The 19,290-nt window shown below is 44.0% G+C and overlaps 1 protein-coding gene across 3 annotated transcripts in view; it reads right to left on the minus strand.

Annotated features, from left to right (window-relative positions):
• Window positions 1-19,290, minus strand: part of arhgef10la (Rho guanine nucleotide exchange factor (GEF) 10-like a) — a 112,273-nt gene that overhangs the window by 9,962 nt on the left and 83,021 nt on the right. For 2 of the 3 annotated variants that reach the window (XM_031567345.2, XM_031567347.2), the window contains 4 exons: window positions 16,450-16,536; window positions 10,986-11,200; window positions 9,796-9,953; window positions 4,139-4,281 (listed from right to left, as the gene is read on the minus strand). In XM_031567345.2, the coding sequence (XP_031423205.1) occupies window positions 4,139-4,281; window positions 9,796-9,953; window positions 10,986-11,200; window positions 16,450-16,536 (603 nt within the window). Of the gene's footprint in view, window positions 1-1,319; window positions 2,421-4,138; window positions 4,282-9,795; window positions 9,954-10,985; window positions 11,201-16,449; window positions 16,537-19,290 lie in introns of those variants that run through there. The other variant, XM_031567348.2, reaches the window with a different exon arrangement.

Raw genomic sequence — 19,290 nt, forward strand, 5'->3', positions numbered from 1 at the left:
AACACACTGACATAATTAGGACATGATGTGATAAAAAGCCAAACAGACCCTAGAGCCCACAGCCAACAGGCTTGCTGTAAGCACACACTGACAAAACAACAAACCCTACAAGGCAACCAACAGAAAGACCGTCAATCATATTCAGGCTCTGTCTCACTCTGCTTCAGAATGTGTTGCCTATATCACAGACTGTGGCAAGGGTCTGATATTGCAGGTCAGTGGTAAATTAGGTTATGCTACGGGTGGCCAAGAGGTTGCACTAATGGACCTTTTGAAGGAGAAAGGGCTCCATGGTATTTCTAGAGATCTCTCGGGCTGGCTTCTGATCTGCCAAAGGATCATTTTCCCTTGACTGATAGCTGTGAACCCTTTCCACATTGCTAGTGGAGTTTGCCATCATGATTTACCCAGGACAGCTAGGTACAGCCAAGTGCAGCTATTTGTGTTTAGTACTCTCTCTCGCTACAGTTAAGTGGGCCCAGAAAAAGTTCCACCCCTCATCTCCTTGAAAAAAAAGTTTTATTTTTCCTCATTATGAGTTTTGCGACAATAATTTTCAATAATTTTCAATTCCTCAGCAGCCATGTGGTAAATTAGATAATGTGGCACTGCAGTGTTGATACAGTTGTTGCAGAATCTAAACCCAGTGAAGCTTCCCAGGACCAAAGTAGTCCTCCAGACCAAAAATAAAACCCAGACTCACAGAGATGTTGTTGTAATGCAACTGGATGCCACAGAGCTCCCCTGTACCTTACTCACAGGAGCGTTTGTAGGGGGGAATGGTGGGGGTATTTGGCGTGCGCATCCATAATGAGGCAACCCGGAGGAAATATGTCGTGCCTTATCAAGGTTCCGCACGCGCTCCCCTCCGAGGTCCGCCACGGAAGGCGGCAACTGACGGGACTGCTATCACCACCGGTTACTGAGGCGTTGGCCCCGGAGATTAGCCATGAGGAGCGCTGGGGTGGTGTGGTGGGGATGGGTAGTAGGGGGATAGGCGCAAGCGCACCCTCTTTTCCTATCCACACTCTGGAGGAGATGGATTACCACCTGTTTGTATGCCCTTGCCAGAGGGACCTCCTTTGTTTGAGAGCAGAGAGAGGAGCGGGGGACCTCTTTGATGTGTTTTCTCTTTTAATTGACTCCTTGGCAGTTGGGGTTCACTTCGCAAGGGAGGGCAAACACGTCGGGTTCCATTTTCAAGCTTGAGCTTGGGCTCCAGGAGAGGCAGAGAAAGAAAGAGCAAAATGAGGAGAGGGAAGAATATGGTTGTGTAGGGGCAAAGGAGATTTGAGAAAACAAAAACTGACACTAAGCAAACTGAAACACGTGTGTATACTTGGTTGGTTTGTGCAAGGAAGTGTGTGTGAATGGGTGCATGCAAGCGTGCATGTGTAATTATAGACTACGATTAGACTCATGAATGTAAGTCTGTCAATCAAATAACAAGTACTGCCTTGACCTTACAAAACCTCACACTACAGGAAGATGGAGATGTGGAAGTGGAAATTGCTTGATTGCTTGATGGCATGATTTATCTACACTCCAATTTCAAACTGCCGATGCCAAAACCCCTGGAGGTCCAATCTTCAAAAATAAATGTACATTAAGACCTTAAGCAGAAAATTCTACTCAGAGGAACATATCAGACTCTAACGACACACCATGTTGGGCTCTCACAGGGGGTGCTTTTCCTTCCTTGATTCTGGAGTTTTTAATACATACATGAATTGTTCATGTCAGGGCTCATGGGGTGGTTAGTGGGGGGAGGGTTGGACAAAGACTGGAATTCCTCTACATGTGGAAAAGTAGAAACGTGGGCCTTTTGGGGCCTTTTATCTTTTGGGACAGTTTGAGGGACCTACCCACTTCAGTACTCCACAAGCAAACAAACAACTCCCGACCGGCTACCGGCTAGCTCCTGCTGTGCTAGTTTTGGTAATGCCAAGCTCCTTGAGTCAAACCACAGGAGTAACGGCAGAGCCATCAGCTCCCACTCTGTCACACTAAGCTCAGAATCTTCTGCCTACCAGCCAGACATTAACACTCTCGCAGCACAAATCCCCGATCCTTTGCTGTCTTGCCGGAAAAAAGCAAAAAGCCTGCGACGCAAGGGGAATTCTCACCCTCCGATTACCCTCCCATTAAACTGAGTGACAAGGTGCATTTGTGCTTAAGAAAGCCCCCAAATCCAAACAGGCCAGGCACCACTCAGTGTCGGGGCCTGCCTTGCCTGGGTGATAAGGGGGGAAGGTGCCGGGAGGGAGGTCGGAGAGAAAGAGGGAGAGAGCGAGTCCCAGCGGTCTAGCGTGATCAAAGCAGCTCCATCCACAGCAGTCCAGACTCATTAAGCCCTGGCTGCTGAGATCAGACGGTGTTTGTGTGCAGATTTTCTGACGTTCCTTGAGTTTGAGTTTGTTCTGATGCCATGGAGCAGACATAAAGAGATAGAGGATGAGGAGAGAGAGAGAGAGAGAGAGAGGGAGAGAGATTAGTCTCCTCAAATTAGCACAAGTGACACACTAAGGGTAAAATGCTGATCTATGTGTTAGTGTGAGAGGTGTGACAAGGTGAGTGAGTGTGTGTGCATGTGTGTTTGTATGTTTATATGTGTGTCTGTGTGTTTTAGTATGTGAGTTGGTGTATTTGTGCGTATGTGTGTGCGTCTGTGTTTATGTGCATTCATTTCAGTCTGTGTGGGTTGGTGTGTTTCTGTTTGTACGTGTGTGACTGTGTGTCTGCATGTTTTAGTGTGCGTGGGTTGGTGTTTGTGTGTGTGGGTACTGTATTTGTTTGTGTGTATGTGTGTGTTTTTGTTCAGCAGGATGGGGATTGATGGAACTGTGGTGATGAGGTGTGTTAATCCACAGCCATCCGCATAGACTTTATGATGTTTGCTCTGCATGCACAGTATCAGCCACAGGCAGGTTTGCCCATTTACACCACACGCCAGTCTTTGTTTAGCAGCCTGAGTCAATACCTGCCCATTCCAGCCAGCTAACTCAAGCAGAGAGCCACTGAACACAAAACACCACTCACCTGGAGAAAGAGACAAAACACAGACAAAAAGCAAGAGTGTGAGGGGGGGGCAAAGACAGAGGGGGAGAGGGGGGAGAGAGAGCTTGAAAGAGACAGATAATTCTGCCGTTCTAAACTCTACAGTCAAGACCAGTAACTGCAGATATATAGCAACAGAGAGATATATGGGGAGAGCAATAGAGAGAAAAACACAGAAAGAGAGAGAGAGAGACAGACAGAGGGAACAGTCACAGTATAAAGGTGGGGTGGGGTGGGGTGGCTCCCTTGCCACCATCTTTCCTTCTAAGGCCTCAGCCACATGAGCGTGTCTGGTGTCTCAGCCCACAGCTCCACTGAAGCCTGTGCTCAAGCACCAACTTGCCCCAGGAGGGACACAGCCTGCCCTTGTGTAGCCAAAAGCCCACTTTTAACCCCGAAGAGAGCCAGAGAGTTAGGGAGGGAAGGAGGGAGAGAAAGAAAGGGAGAGAGCGAGAGAGAGGGATAATCGACAGAACCTAAAACACCCTCTTCCCCATGTCCCCCTCTTTCTCTCGCTTGGCCAGTCTGACAGCTGGCAACCCATCCGTGGAGGATCAAACCATGCAGGCGCTGGGCGAACCCACAAGTCACTGCCACTGATCAAAGCTGCTCTCTGAAGGGACTTCCCACAGAAAGACCTGCCCTGCCCACAAATCTGGAAAAAAGTGCAAGCTAACTGTCTGTTCCCGATGGCTAGACAGAGTAACCAATTCCCAGAACACCATCCTAAACGGCTGGTCTATATATCAGTGGGCTTGATTCCTTAATGGACTTGTAATGGCCAAAGGCTAAGTGTGAGCAGTGGTGATGGGAGTGTTTGCTCTGACCCTATTGTCCATAGTCATGTGGGAGTGGGGTAAAAAAAACAACAGACAAGCCCCTCGACAGCAGTTCGAATGGAGGGGAAACAGCTGAAGGTGGGAGGGGAAAAAACATCCTCACCTCACCTACAATCCAATTTGTCGGCTACAAGGTATGATGTGAATTTTATCATGTTATCTCTTCCCCTAAGATACACCATCTGTGGGTTATGCAAGTGGCTGGGGATTTGAGGTAGCTGGTGAGTGACTACCTGGCTCACCTTAGTAGTCAGGGTAGAGTAATCGATCACAGATACAGAGTTGCCACAGCTGGCCCAAACACAGTCCTCCAGAGCCAGCAGAGTTCTCACAGGGTCTGGTCCTACGGTCACTTTCCTGCAAGACGTAGGATCCCATAAATCACCTGCAAAAAAACAACAACAGTCAAGTTCAGAACAATTAAGATTGGACTGAAATGGCAAAAATACACACACAATATAAAAAAAAATTGCTAACGGAGATGAATACCAATCAGCTGCATCACTGATCCTCTCTCCTGGCTAAGATTATTGAGTTTGAGTTCATCTTGACATATGCGCTCCAACCCGGACACAGCCTTTGGGTAATAACTTTCATGTCTCATTTTTATTTCCCATTATAATATAAACAATCAAAACCCTATCAATACACTCCTTATGATGAATGCATTTACACACCTTACAAAAGGAACCTTTTATTAATTTAAGTACCATTGACCTTAATAAGCAAAAACTATGGAAAATATCCATTGCTACTTCCAAATTTATATTAATGCTAGCTCCCTTTGGCTTCTCAAGCTCTGAAGATATGGTCTTATGTAATAATAACAAAGTTGTGGACATATTTCCCAGATGAAAGCTTTTGACAGATGGCTGGTTGCTATTGACAACTTGTAAAAAAGCTTGCTGAACAAAGAGCTTCCCTTGTTTGGAGAATAAGGCACAATCATGTGACAAGAGACACAAAAAGTCTCGCTACAAAGAATAGTATTATGCTGTATTACATGTTTATTACAATGTAATTAACATGTTATTGCATGTGTATATCCCCAAAAAATTATTACGATTGATTCTTTTTTAAGATTTATTTTTGGGCTTTTTTGCCTTTTTTTAATTGATAGTGCAGTGATTCGTGACCCGTGTCCTCCATGGGCGTCAATCCCAAATGTGGTCGGGGCTACTGCTTGCACCATAGTGCCCCCCATACAATTGATTCTTGTGTCATAAACAACATCAAAACTGATACTGAACATCCTCAGGATAGGGTTGCAAAAGGACATTTTGTCATAATTTCCCTGCACGTGGGCCGATACATTTTTTTTGACAGTTTTAGAAAGTAATAGATGCTGCAACCAGCAACAAGGAATTATAATCAGGGGGCTGACAATAGTCATACACCACTTACCTATGATACCATGTACATGATATGAGAGAGAGTATCAAACGATATATTCATATTAATAAAGCATATAGCATAACCAGCCTTTACATCAAATGGGGTGCTGCACAGCGGAGAAATATAACAAAGAAAAAAACTATGAGATGAACTCGGAACGTAGACAATAAGAAGGATTAAGGTGAAGGGTAAATAAGCCTGGAGCAACAAGAAAACCAGAGGCAAAGGTCAAGGACTGGGATATGACCCTAGATTAGTCTAAAGAAGTCAAAGGCTCTGGGGTTGAAGGTCAGTCAAAGACTGCTTTCTAAAGGTTGAATGGGTCACTGCCGAAAGGAGGGATCTAGCCTCATAATTCTACTACTGACGAACCACAAAGCGAAAAGAAGTCTCAGGTTGTGGTGGTGTGATAAGACAGCATTCACTTGCTGAGCGCAAAGGACTTCTCTAACCAGAACTAATTAAGGCAAGGGAAATTTAAAAGGTTGCCCTGGAACAAGGTATCAAGGACTTAAACCTAATGTGAGCAGCCCCAGGGATAAAGTGTAGAAAAGATGGGAAAATGTGGGATATCGTGCATTTGGAAGCCCACACCAGGTTCTTCATTCTGTAGCTTTGGCAGGGGTTTAAACACAAGAGCAAATAGCTGTGCCGTTTTAATATGTACCAGTGACTTCTGTTCATTTTCGCCCTTGAGCAAGACACAGTATTTACACCAAATTGGTGATGTTATGAGTTGAGCATTGAGCCTTGTCTGCCTAAAATTGTAATAATTACTGTTTGTGCAATCTCGGACTGTGGCATTAGTATGAACTGAACCAAACAGCGGGAAATAAATATGTTTGTGGGCTGTACCACGAGAACAACATGCTGAGCTTCTAACTCTGCTGTGTCAATTTTGTCTGCCAGTTGGGTAATCGTCCAAACCCATACTCCTCCTCTCCTCAGCCCCCTCAAACCAAAACAGACCTTTTTTCCTCTGAATTTTAATAAGAAGGTGCACCTTACAACCACTATTGAAGACACTGTAAAATGCATTGCATTGCATAAGCCCTCTCTCTCCCTCTCCTTCGACTGCGTGTTAATGAAGCAAAATTAGAAAAGGAAGCACATTGAGGCATTTAATTAACAGTCAGAGTTGTTTATTTCTGCCTTTGAAACCAGAATAGCAGCACAATGGTTACCAACTTCCGCAGGTTAATTGCCTGGCATAATCTAAATGTCAGTCTTCCTCCTTTTGAAAACTGCAACATCCAGAGTGTCCCCTGAAATACTAATGAAGGGCAACACCAATTTCCCTCGATTACATTGGAAAGGTAGCCATGGCAAAGGAGGACGCTGGCCACACTACATATGTTTGAGAGTAGTCTAGTTTCTAATAACGAACTTTTAATATAGCCTAAGTTGCGAAAGCAATAAACAATATCACACACAAGCACAAGCAAACGCCAACGCACAGACAGACCCACGCACGCACACACATGTTTTATCTCTATCACACACACACACTTAGAGGACACAATTCCCAATAGTGTTCCATTCATATGGCTTTTATTGCTCATGTGGGTGTTATTTCTTTATCATTTCAGGAAGTTTTATTTATTCATCATTTTTTATATTGTACTCTATATCCATGCTATATTGCACAATCCCCAACATTACCATTCATACTCTGCAGCATAAAAGTTGCCCACATTGTCACCAACCTTACAGCTTCATGATTGAACACATGGCAATTTTCCCAAAAGCAATTAAATGGGCTGTGTACACATTTGTAATCCACTTAAACAACCCTCAGGAGCAAATCACATGTCCCTGAACCTCGACACTCTTCGTTTTACAAGGAGATACTCAGCTTAGTGGCATTAATCTGAAATATCTCAACTGAGCTCAACAAACACCATCCCAAGTCCCCCTGTCCCCTGTTTCGACATATGTGTGTCATGTGTCTTTTTTTTTTGGCAAATACGTTGACATTGCACAAGTAGTAAAATCCCGATGCAAGGTTGAGAATGTGAATTCATTCATTCACCATCACACCTGTGTGTGTGTGAGAAAGAAAGGGAGAGAGGGAGAGAGAGAGAGAAAGAAAGAGAGTGTGTGTCTGGGGTGGGGAGATTGTTGAATTTATTTGTCATGCTCATGTAGGTATCCAACACTGCCAGGGCCCTCTGTGCTAGCTCACTACTCATTCTCACACACACACACACACACACACACACACACACACACACACACACACACACACACACACACACACACACACACACACACACACACACACACACACACACACACACACACACACACACACACACACACAATCATCTCTCAATCTCACCTCCATGGAATATGTGTGTAAAGGGGGAACAGTCCCGTAAGACACACTGCAGCTTCCTTACCTCACACACTTACAAATAAAAGCACACAGGAACATGAAAAGACCAATGGGGTAAAAGGTGTGAGAGAGAGAGAAAGAAGAGGCAGAGAGACAGGCGAGATAGAATACAAAACATGCATCAAAGACATCCCACAAACATGAAAAGAGAAAAAGGTGTGAGACAGGAGAGAATGACAGAACGGAATAGAAAGGAAAGAAAGAGAGAAAAAGAGCAAGAGTGTACGAGAGAGAAAAATCATACAGTGGTAATTTGCTTTCAAGGTAATCATTTATTCATTGGCTTTTTACCTGACTAATAAATAGTATGAGGAATCGTGAGGAGTAGAGGAGCTCGTGCGTATCACTTTTTCAATGAGGCTCGACTCCATCACGTTTCTCCTCCTGCCTTCTGTGTTCTTATTCAATTCAAAACCTTTTAGTCACATCAGAACATCACAAAAACATCTCATCGCTGAAATAGCATCTCATCTACAGCTTCCCCCCCGCCATTTGTTTCATATTATGTTTCCTTGTTCCTCACTGCACTACCCATGGGGACCAAAGACAAAGCCTGTTTTCAGATTACCTCTATTCTAACTGAGCTCATTACTTCTCCAAGACACTTATGAGCTGCATTGGGCACAGCAGCTTAGAAGTTTAGTCAAGGCCCACACATTAGGATGGTGAAAAACTCTTGACTGCACACGTATTGATCAAATGTCCATCTTACATGGAGTGTTCGTCACATAGGCTAAAAGCATAGCTTTCCTGACTATAAACCACACCATATATAAAAATATAGTATTTTATATAATTTTACAAAAAAAAAACCATGTATTAACAGCACCCGTGTATTCACCTCAGTTAATTCAATGTTACATCATCATGTTAAGTCAAAGGAAATGCCACGTAGTTGTGGTGCGCGCGCTACTAGCCATTTAAAAGTTGTATGGAGATGGGCATTTCAAGCAAAAATACTACACCCTTTCCTCTCCTCTCCTTGTACATACGCACAGACACACATAGGCTACCTCATTCCCACGCACAGTGAAAACCATGCATTTATTAGGCATTTATTAAGTGTCATGGGGCTGTGTGGGAATGGAAGCTAAAAAGTCAAATCGTTAATAGGTCCCCTGGCAACCACTGAATTAAAGTGTTTGAGAAGGGTAGGAGGCAGGGGGAAGGGGGCACTGCACTGCACTTGCTCCACTGATGCACCATTACATCTTTCAGGATTGTTTAATGTCTATATGAAGCCATTTCAAATCCTCCACAAGTGGTTCTCATAACCTGAACCCAAGACTGCCTTTAATTGGTGAGCTGATTTTGAGAAATAAAAAGTTTTGCCTCAAGGTTATGCAGCAAACTGTTGTTACTTGGTTAAAAGGTTTAAATGGCATAGTTCCAGTTGCCTGACATGATAGTTATTTCTCTAGCTGATGTTACAGTCTCCTTAAAATTATAATAGGAGAAGGTAGAAACTTTCAAGATGCTTGTGCAGCTTTTAACACAAGTTCATATTTACATGAGTTAATAATAACACACACTAGAAGCTGCTAACTGTGAAGATGGTTCCCTATGCACGAGATAGCTAGGGCAGTTAAAAAGCTACACTAAGCAGAAACCCTCGGGTACCTGTGCAGCTTCATATTAACATGAGTTCATATTACCCACACTAGCAACTACCATCTGTTAATATGGTTCCCTAAGCTAGAGATAGCAAGTATAGTTCATACCTGTTAAATGGCATGAGACCTTGCGTGTTTTACGCATCTCTCGCCGAGGTATGAGCTCCGTAGCATCCCATTGAATAGGTGGGAATACATACACCCCTGTTTCCTTATCGTTATGGAGTGGGCACCAAAATGTGTTCTATCCCATGTTGTTGTTACCTGATACATTAATGGGATTCATATGTGAAAGAGGGAGGGACAACCATTCTACCTGGTTGTTTTTTTTTTGGTTTTGTTTTGTTTTTTAAATCAATGTATAAACCGCTGTTAATAGTCAGGGAATTACGGTAAATGTTAATGAATGTTTGTCACAAGCAAAAGGCATCTGGTAAATGATTAAATGTCATCTGGTAAATGTTTAAATGTCATGGGTTCCACCAGAGCTAACCTCCATTAAGGCGCTGGTACACCAGCACGGTGCCGTCCCTCAGTCCAGCGAACAGGAAGTTGGCCGAGTGCTTGAGGCAGAGAACAGGGCAGCCCACAGGGTTCCGGAAGGTCAGGAGACACTGGGCAGCCGTGTCCACGCTTCCGTATACCAAGATGCTTGGGAAAGAACACACACAACACATTGATGGAGGTATTTGCCTTACACAGAGACGAGGTGTGTGTGTCTGTGAGAGAGAGAGAGAGAGAGAGAGAGAGAGAGAGAGAGAGAGAGAGAGAGAATATGGGTGTGTCCCTTTGATTGCTGGTCAGTTCTTGAGTTCATAGTTTCAGTAGCTCAGAGAACAGAAACGGACACAACTATGCCTCTTATCTTCACTAGTCAGAGAGAAATGATCATCCACACACAATCTGTTGCACTCAGCTCCCAATGCCCACCCAACACCCCAGTTTAAACATCTCTCATAACCAAAACACAACTGAAAAATGAATAATTCGGCGATGTTACCTTCCCATTACTTTTTCCTGGAGTTGTAAAAAAAAAAGCCACTTTTTTACTTTTTTTGCGATAAAAACTATCGACTTTCCCCTTCTTGAATGAACTTGTAAATGTGAACAACACAGGAAGTGGGAAACCAGATAAAGTGAGTTCCATCTCCCCAGGCTGGAAGGGAACACAATTGTCTTGGGTGTTGTGATTTCCTCAAATATTGACTGTCATGTTGTCTGTGCTATTAGGTCTCACAGAAGCAGGGGGGATAAGGCTTGAATACAAATGATGCTGAATATATTACAGGACTGGATTGTTTGGTGGGGGATCAGCAAAAATCAACACAAACATGCGGGAAGTGTGAGCTTGTGTATCCAAAATAATTAAAGCGAGTTTTGAGGGAGTTTGTTTTTTCTTCTTCTTTTTTTTTGCCACCTCCAACCCACAAGCCTAAACAACAAATTCAGACTTCCAGTCAGTTTGGCATATGCTGTTTTCATTCAGTGCCAACGTCGGTTAAATATGACATGGCACAGTGGCAGTGGCATACCAAATTACCAACAAAGACAACACCACAAATCACCGCAAGACACAACAACACAACAAATCACCAATAAATAATACAAAGACAAAGCCAAAAGACAAAAAAGACTACAGATTTTAGTCATTATCAAAGACTTTACAGCTACACCAGCAGTTACCTGCCGTCATCCAGCCCGGCACAGATGGTGTTGCCCATGCCCACTGGGCTCCTCTGGTCCCCGGTGTCCCCCTCCTCCAACGGGGCTGGCTCGGGCACGTACTCCAGACACAGGACCGGTGCGCCCACCTGAAAGCTCTTCACAGCACGTGGCGTGGGCCGGATCAGGGAGAAGACGTCCACCTGGCCCTGACTTGAGTCACCACCACTGGCAACCTGCAGTGACATCAACCAGCAGGAGAAGAGAGGAAAGGAGAGGAGAGGGGGGAAGGAGAGGTGAGGAAGAGAGAACAGGAGAGGAGGGGGGAAGGAGAGGAGAGGAGAGGAGATGACGTGAGCCCCTGGTAAAGTTGTTATGCAGACCCAAAAGCAGACGCGCACTGAGGAGCCAAGGGAGAAACATTTTAACACATGTTGTGTGGTTCTGTCATCTACACCCCCGCTCATCTCTCAGAGAGTGCCAAAGCCAGATTGGATGAATAAAACAGTAGAATATTTATTCTCCCAGAGATTAAATGTATTCTCCCATTATAAATCTGTGCATATATCTTCTCTACTGTTTCCAGACTGATAATGGAAAATTGAAAATTGTTGGCGGTGACCTTTGCACATCATAGTTCTTGCTCTCTGATCCCATGCAGTCCTTTGGCAAAATCATCGGTGACAAATGTCTTCTTCATTAGTGGAAAGTCAGTATGCAGATCAGAATTGGAACTGCATGTGCAAAGGTCAGACCTTCAAAATTCCTGACCTTCAAATATTAAAATAGATATCAAACAAATATCAAACAGAACAGCAGCGCCGAAGAGATGTTCATTAAGTCTTGCCAAACTTGCCATGAGAAAATTTTAATTAAAACTGGAAAGGGAAAATCATAGGAGTATTCTGATAATTATCCAGATGGTAATACAAACAAAAAGCACAGATGATGCAGGGTATTTTTTGTTTATTAACCAGTCAGAATGTCATTGTAATTCTATCCCATGTCTACTCCACCATCAGCAAGTGCACTTATAGGGAGTCATGAGAGAGATGGTCAGTACACTAAATTCTCCAACACACTCCATCTCTCTCCACCACGTGCGCTCCTTAGCAATGGTAAAATGTGTCTCAATCAAGTTTTTTTTTTTTTAAAGAAAGGAGAAGCTTCCTTCCTTCCACAGTGTGTCCTAGCAGCAATATTTCAAACTGTCAGCGATTCTCCATTTCACGAAAAAGTAAAATTAAAATCAGATATCCTCCTCAAACTGAGTCCCATACTTTTTTTTGTCTAAATACTGCTCAGATTCATAAACCATCAGCTCTAACAGAGCCACAGAGTCAAAAGCTCAATAACGAGGCTTCAACTCAACAAACATTTTCTTTTCTTTTTTTATATAGATGTTGTTTTATCCGCAAGGCAAAGAGGAGGAGAGGGGAGGCAAAAAAAAAGACTTTGAAAGACTTTGAAAGGCTCTCCTTTGTTTGACAATCGAGGGATTCCTTGAAGGTGATGATTGATCTAGTGCTTTAGTCAGGGATTGGCCAGGCGTCAGACTCAATCCTCATTAAACTGCACAAGGTCGACAGGCCTAACTGCAGTGTCCCCTCCTCTCCATACACTTTCTCACCCCTGATGTGCCAAAACAGTAGAAGGAGGTCAGGCAGCCAAAGACGGCTCAAGAAAGTCAGCCTCATGCATTGCATTAGTCACCTAGTAAATTAATCATCTGCCCTTTCCCCAAGAAGTGTTTTCCTTTACTTACAGAGTTTCTCTCTCTCTCTCTCTCTCTCTCTCTCTCTCTCTCTCTCATGGCCTCTCATTCATGTATAATGCAGTGTGTGAGATGCACCCTCAATTACAAATTAAGTGGAGTGAACAGCGGCACTGCATCACATGTGTCACACAAATTGGCTCATCTACATAACATGAACAGTACCACACATGACGTAAAAGCCAAACAAGGACAGGTTCCAGTACGGCACTGAACAACAGTACCACACATGACGTAAAAGCCAACCAAGGACAGGTTCCAGTAAGGCACTGAACAACAGTACCACACATGCCGTAAAAGCCTTGGCAACCAAGGACAGGTTCCAGTACAGTGCTGAACAACAGTACCACACATGCCGTAAAAGCCTTGGCAACCAAGGACAGGTTCCAGTACAGCGCTTAACAACAGTATCACACATGACGTAAAAGCCTTGGCAAACAAGGACAGGTTCAGCCCAAAATAAACACAGTAATTTCAGGGGGATTTGAAAAGAAGAACTTCACTTGTTTGCTTTGTTAATTCCTGAGGCCTGTTGGAGGGAGACCAGAGGTATACCACATGGTTTATATTTACCAGTGTGAGAAGGTGAAATCTCCCCCTTTTCACTGTGGCACGGAAAAGGGATGGTGCCCTTTAAGACTGACTCCCCCACCCCAATGATTGGGTCCGGGCTTCCCCCACGACTGTGGTTGGCTCCAAGAGAAGCTAATTGGACTTATGAAGCCAAAGTGGCTGTGCCCTATTTAACAGGTGCCTCGTTTTTATCAGAGGAGGACTGGCTGAGAGAGACATTTTCAGAGAGGCAGTGAAGAGCACCAAACAGGACTTGTTGAGGCATGAAGGTAAAACACTTCCCTGATGTGAGGAGAAGTGTTTTGGGTCTAGCTGTGTGGACACCGTTTGCCTTGTTTTGTGTGCCTAGTTCTGTGTGCCTTGTCTTTGTGCCTTGTGTTGTACCTTGTGTGTGTGTGTGTATGTATTTTCTATATGGCTAGTATATGTACTTAGTTTCGGGCTTAGTGCCTGGGCCTAGTTTGGGGCCTGGCTTGGGCCTTGAGAAAGGTGCTGGTATTTGGACCTAATCGGCCAAGCAGGTGCCCAGGGTGCCAGGCACTTGAGTTCCTGTGAGTACGGCCGGTATGTTTGATTTGTTTGTTTGTTTTATTTCATGGGCACATGTGTTGGGGTGCTATAGAGCCCTGGTTAATAAATATACATATTTTTGTACGGAAACACCACCATCTCCTGCACTCTTCTTCCCCACTACACCAAGTCCAGTCACCACATCCCCAAATAACATGGGGTGACCGGTTGGTCCCTCACAACCAGAGTTCATTTTTTCCCTCCTTCTCTTCTCTACTCCTACTTCCTCACTTTGTCTCTCTCTGCTCATACACTAGACTAGACTAAATCAAGTGTAATCTCCCTCTGAGAGAGAAGAAAAAGACAAGCACCTTGACAATGGCGGCCATGATGTTGCTGGACGGCAGAGATTGATTCTCTACATGAATCGTGTTATGTGAACAAGGCTGCAGGCTAAATATAGTCTTTAGCCCTACAAACTCTGCCACTAATTTGCAAGCAATCATTTATTTGATTCGTATCAGGATCTGGACAGGAGCATTCTCATAAGCCTGCACAGAGCCAGAGCTGGTGAACGATGACAGCCTGTTGCTCAGGCAGGGAGAGAGCAAGATAGATAGGGAGGACTTATCTCTCAGCGAGTCTCCCCTAAAAATAAACCCCAATCATGGCTCTCGCTGTGTTATTACAACCTCAAGCAGCCTCCTGACCAACAGAAATACACACACATGCACACAAACACACCAACTAACACACACACCAACAAACACACACAGAAACACACAGGCATCTGCTTCATCGTTTTCCATCCAATTCCTGCCGAGACCCGATGGAATGAAGGTCCCCTGACAAACGGCTCACTTCTTGTTTAGAGGACTGGATGACTGGAATCATGTTCTAGTCACACTCTTTTTTTCCTTGTCTTTTTCACTCTTTAAGAGCTGGACAAACTTTTCCCCACAGCAACTGCCATGTCAACATTAATAGGGTCAGCTTTGCCTACAAGTCTGAGAGCAGGCCGGCTGTACAGACCTGGTGTCCACTACGAAAAATGGGCCAGTTCACTTTTTTCTGTGTTATTTCCCCCCACTATTGTTGTGCCATGTTGGGGTGCTGTTTACGCTCACGATCACAGCACATTCACACAGCACTTTCTATCAGTTGGGAGACCACACTTTTACACCTCCCTTGGAGACCACCATTTTGTCAGGACATTTGTGTCACATCTAACGGCTATCATGTCCCAAATCTACAGCACGTGAAACATTAGGTTATTCATTGCTTTCCATGTCTTCATGCAGACATAAAAGACACACCAAAAAAATAGCTGAAAATCCCATGAGATTTACAAATGAATGTACAAAAACCCCAAAACATTCTCTTTGTAGTTTAAAAATGGCCAGGTTCAAAATCAGTTGAGAGGGTGAGATGAAATACACAATCGAACCCTTCAGTCACAGATCAAATAACGCATGGAAGAAATTCTTGAGTGATGTGCTCATGTACTGTCTGTGAAGTCAGCCTTAGATATGCCCTTTGTAATATAATTACTATACACATAGATCAAAACCCATTCATATAAATGTTTAATACCCATTTATTCATCTTTCCATCCATCTTTCAATTAAAAGGGAGAATTGAGAAGATAAATCAGCTTAAAATGTTATGTTGTTAATGGTTTCAATCTTAGATCTCAAAAAAGGTTCTGATGAGAAACACCATGTCTTTTTAGAATATTATAAATGTTACCAAGGTCAGCACAACATGATATAAAATCTTCAACTGTCAGGCACCAATGCCTAGTTAAGATGGATTGAATGTCACTTTTGATTTGGACAAACATATTCATGGTATCAGTCACACAGACGGTGTTAAGACACAGCGAGATTTAGAAAAGGTATCAGATCCATTTCAGACAGCACCAGCAGCACAGAGTGTCTTTGAATACAACAAAGGCATTGGAGGCCACCGTTAAATCCTGCCATATATCACTTTCCTCCAAATCCAAGCCATATCTTTTATATCCTCTGCTGAGCCCACCTCAGGTTCCTGTTTAGAATATCTCCAAAAACAATTAACTCAAAGACATGGACAAGGGCGTCTTTTTGGATCAGAGCACGGCTCGAATTGGATTTATCCACCTGCTTTAGGGGATTACTTGATAAATGACCAAATACACGACTGTAGGAAGTAAGGGGTTGCATTTGCATCTTGGTGAAATTCAGGGTTGTTCTTCTTATTTCACCTCCCCCTTTTAAAAAGAAAAGAAAAGAAAAATAAATCCATGGCCGGAGGCCGCAGGGCCTAGGGATTCCATGGATCTCATAACATGAGCGCCCTAGTCACCTCTTTTTTAATCAATTAGACTCACATACCAAGTGTGGCCACGTCTCCAGTCACTCCGTGGTGTACTACAGCGTCCTGAGTCGCATGAGCATACATTATTCCACCGAGCGCAGTCGGGGAAAGGCATTCTTTTGTAAGGGGGATAATGTGTCATTTGGAATGAGATGAGGATTGTCATACCGCCCGGAAGACATTTTGGCATATGCAAAGCGCTCAGAGAGATTGTCGGACGAACACGAAACATCCAGCTGTTGAAAGCGACTGGGAATGATTTGAACTCACCCAAAGGTAGCCCTGGGGAAGGGAGGTACTGGCTGCAGAGAAACCCAGCAGAGCGCACTGCACTGGATTGTGAAGAGCACCTTCCAGCTGGAAGAGAAGAGAGGAGAGATCATCCATTAGAAAAATACATATATTCTCACAGTAAGTCTTCATGGTGTGGTTTACTTTGCTTGAGGATTTTTTGTTTCATCATCTTTTTTTGGGGGAATAAAACTGCAAAACATGTCAACCGCATCGAAAGAATCGCAAGCTATAATACTCAACACATAATGTATCTTTTACTTTACACCTCACTTCCTACAGTGGACCATCCTTTATCAAAGGGAGGGATATAATGACATCCCACAATTAGTTGCGGCAGCAACAACAAACATTCACCATGACCTCCCTGTGAACATCCGCTGTCGCCTAATTACTTAGCCCAGTTGGATTCTCTTAGCACCGCGGTCCTGATGAATTCTCCTTATCATGTTTTCTTGACCTCATAACCTTTTCCTTCGAGATCAAGGAAAAGTGGTCAGGAAAGGACATGGGATGCATTTTTTTTTCCCTCACAAAGACTTGGAACCAAAGACACGACCATTGAGGACTGAACCACAGTGATGGAAATTGATATTGCCATTAATTTATAGACTTACATTGCATTGCAGGCATGTTCTCCTGTGTTTGTGTGTGTGTGTGTGCCATGTCTATTGATAGTCTTAGTACACCTTTGTTTAAAGGCCCCAGCAGACATCCCCCTGCCCCAGGTGGAGGAATACACATTGTCCACCATTTTGGGCCTGTGTGTGTTCCTCCATAAGAAAATCCCCTCCCACTCACCTCCCCTTCCCAACCTTGACCTGTAGAACCTTCCCCAATGTTGACCTATCACCCCCAAGGTATCCTCCCATGATTGACTGGTATTTAACCTGTAACACTGTGGTGCATCTTTAGTCTTTGCCTGCCTCTACTTGATGTTGGTTTTGACTCCCTGCAGGAGCACCTTGAAATACACCTCCAGAAACCTTTGATTCGCCTCGTGGTCTTTGTCTAGAAGAGTGTCGACCTAAGAAACCCCATCAACAGGTAACCACCTGCTCAATATAACTTTTGTAGCTGTTAGGGGAAACGTCATGGTGGGCCCTCCGTCAAGAGTCCCATTCAAGTTGGCCAGACAAACAATCGCAGGCACAACAGCGGAGGTGCCTGGCACTTTGCTCCAGTTTATCCGCTGGGCCTTTCAGCTGGCCACAGCCAAAAGAAGTGACTGGCCCTCTGTCCTTGACCTCAGGGTTTCCCGGTGGCTCACTCAGCTCCTTTGTGGTGGCCCATCAGGGGTCAGTCAGAAATGCCATTTGTGTTTTTTAAAGACCTGGCAAGAGCAGCGACAGAGAGGCGTGACGTGCTGCAGACCTGCTCATAATGGAGGGTGCAAGCATTCAAGTTTTTTATGTTTTTTTTTGGTGGTGGTTTCAGGCTGTGAGGAAAGATTTCATACACAAACAGAGAATCAGAGGACAACCCGAGACAGAGACTAAACAGATCATTTCTGAATTTTCCAACCTAATCTATTATAGTCCCTTTGATCTGTCAGTGTCTGCGTTTTTAATACAACAGAGCACTGTTCCTATGCAGACAATGGAGGCAATGGCATTCTCATTGAAAGGAATGGAATTGACAGGAGCAGAAGTAAACAGCAACAACAGGACTGAGTCTTTACTTGAGGATAACTGATTATATATCAGGCAGCTGTTTGACCTGCAATGCGATGCAATGTGTTAAAATTCTTCTTGTGTCAAAATACAGTTGCTATTCGACCTGTTTACTTTCTAAATGCCTGACAGGTTTATGGGGTTTAGACTACAGAGCCAGACAGATGTGAAGGATATTTTTATTGCACAATTAATATAATTTGCAGTGCAAAATATCCTTCACATCTGTTTGGCTCTGTAGTCTAAACTCCATAAACCTGTCAGCCATTTAGAGAGTAAACAGGTTTATCAATTAAATCAAATGAGCGCAATGCTTGCACAATTAATGTAAAATTCACCAGAACTGTACAACCCCTCAGAGGCTGTGGTGATGGCAAACATTGAAATGGGCAACCAGCTCTCCATCATGGCATCAGCTGAACAGACACAAAGATGGGCAGGACCTCTGTATTCCCAATGGAAATATGTCCGATAATAACAGCTGCTATTTGTCACCCCAAGGGTAGGATTTTGTGCCGTTCAGTAAAGACGAGGGTGTATTCAACCATTCATGAGGAGTGGTATCTTCTGATGTTCATCAGTATTCATTCAATTTACAGGGATCATAAGTAAACACACATACACACACACACACACACACACACACACACACACACACACACACAAAGTTGGAAACAAAAAACAAACAAACACTAGATGACTTTTTCCAGCCCATCTGTCCAATGACATTGCCTCTCCCTCCCCTTTCCTTTCTTTTCCCACCCCCCTCTCTATCCTATTTATTTATTCATGGGTTTGTTTTCCCCTCAAATTCTATAATTCCGCCTTAAAAGCCGCAGCCATTAATGTTCGCACGGTTCCATGGGTTAGGGGGAGAAACCGCACTCACACACTCACACACACACACACACACACACACACACACACACACACACACACACACACAGGCAGGCCGGGCTACGCTCTCCTGCACTGTGATTGGTGCTCGGCACTGAATGCTCATGCTCCCAGCAGACTACAGGCAATCTTCAGAGGTGGTGATTGCTTTACCTCTCCCCGACTCTCCCCAGTGAAACACGAGACTCTGAGGGGATTTGGACTCCATCGCCAGGCCTCCATCAACTCTGACACATTTAAATATATAATA

Source organism: Clupea harengus, chromosome 5, assembly GCF_900700415.2.
Source record: "Clupea harengus chromosome 5, Ch_v2.0.2, whole genome shotgun sequence".
Lineage (NCBI taxonomy): Eukaryota > Metazoa > Chordata > Actinopteri > Clupeiformes > Clupeidae > Clupea > Clupea harengus.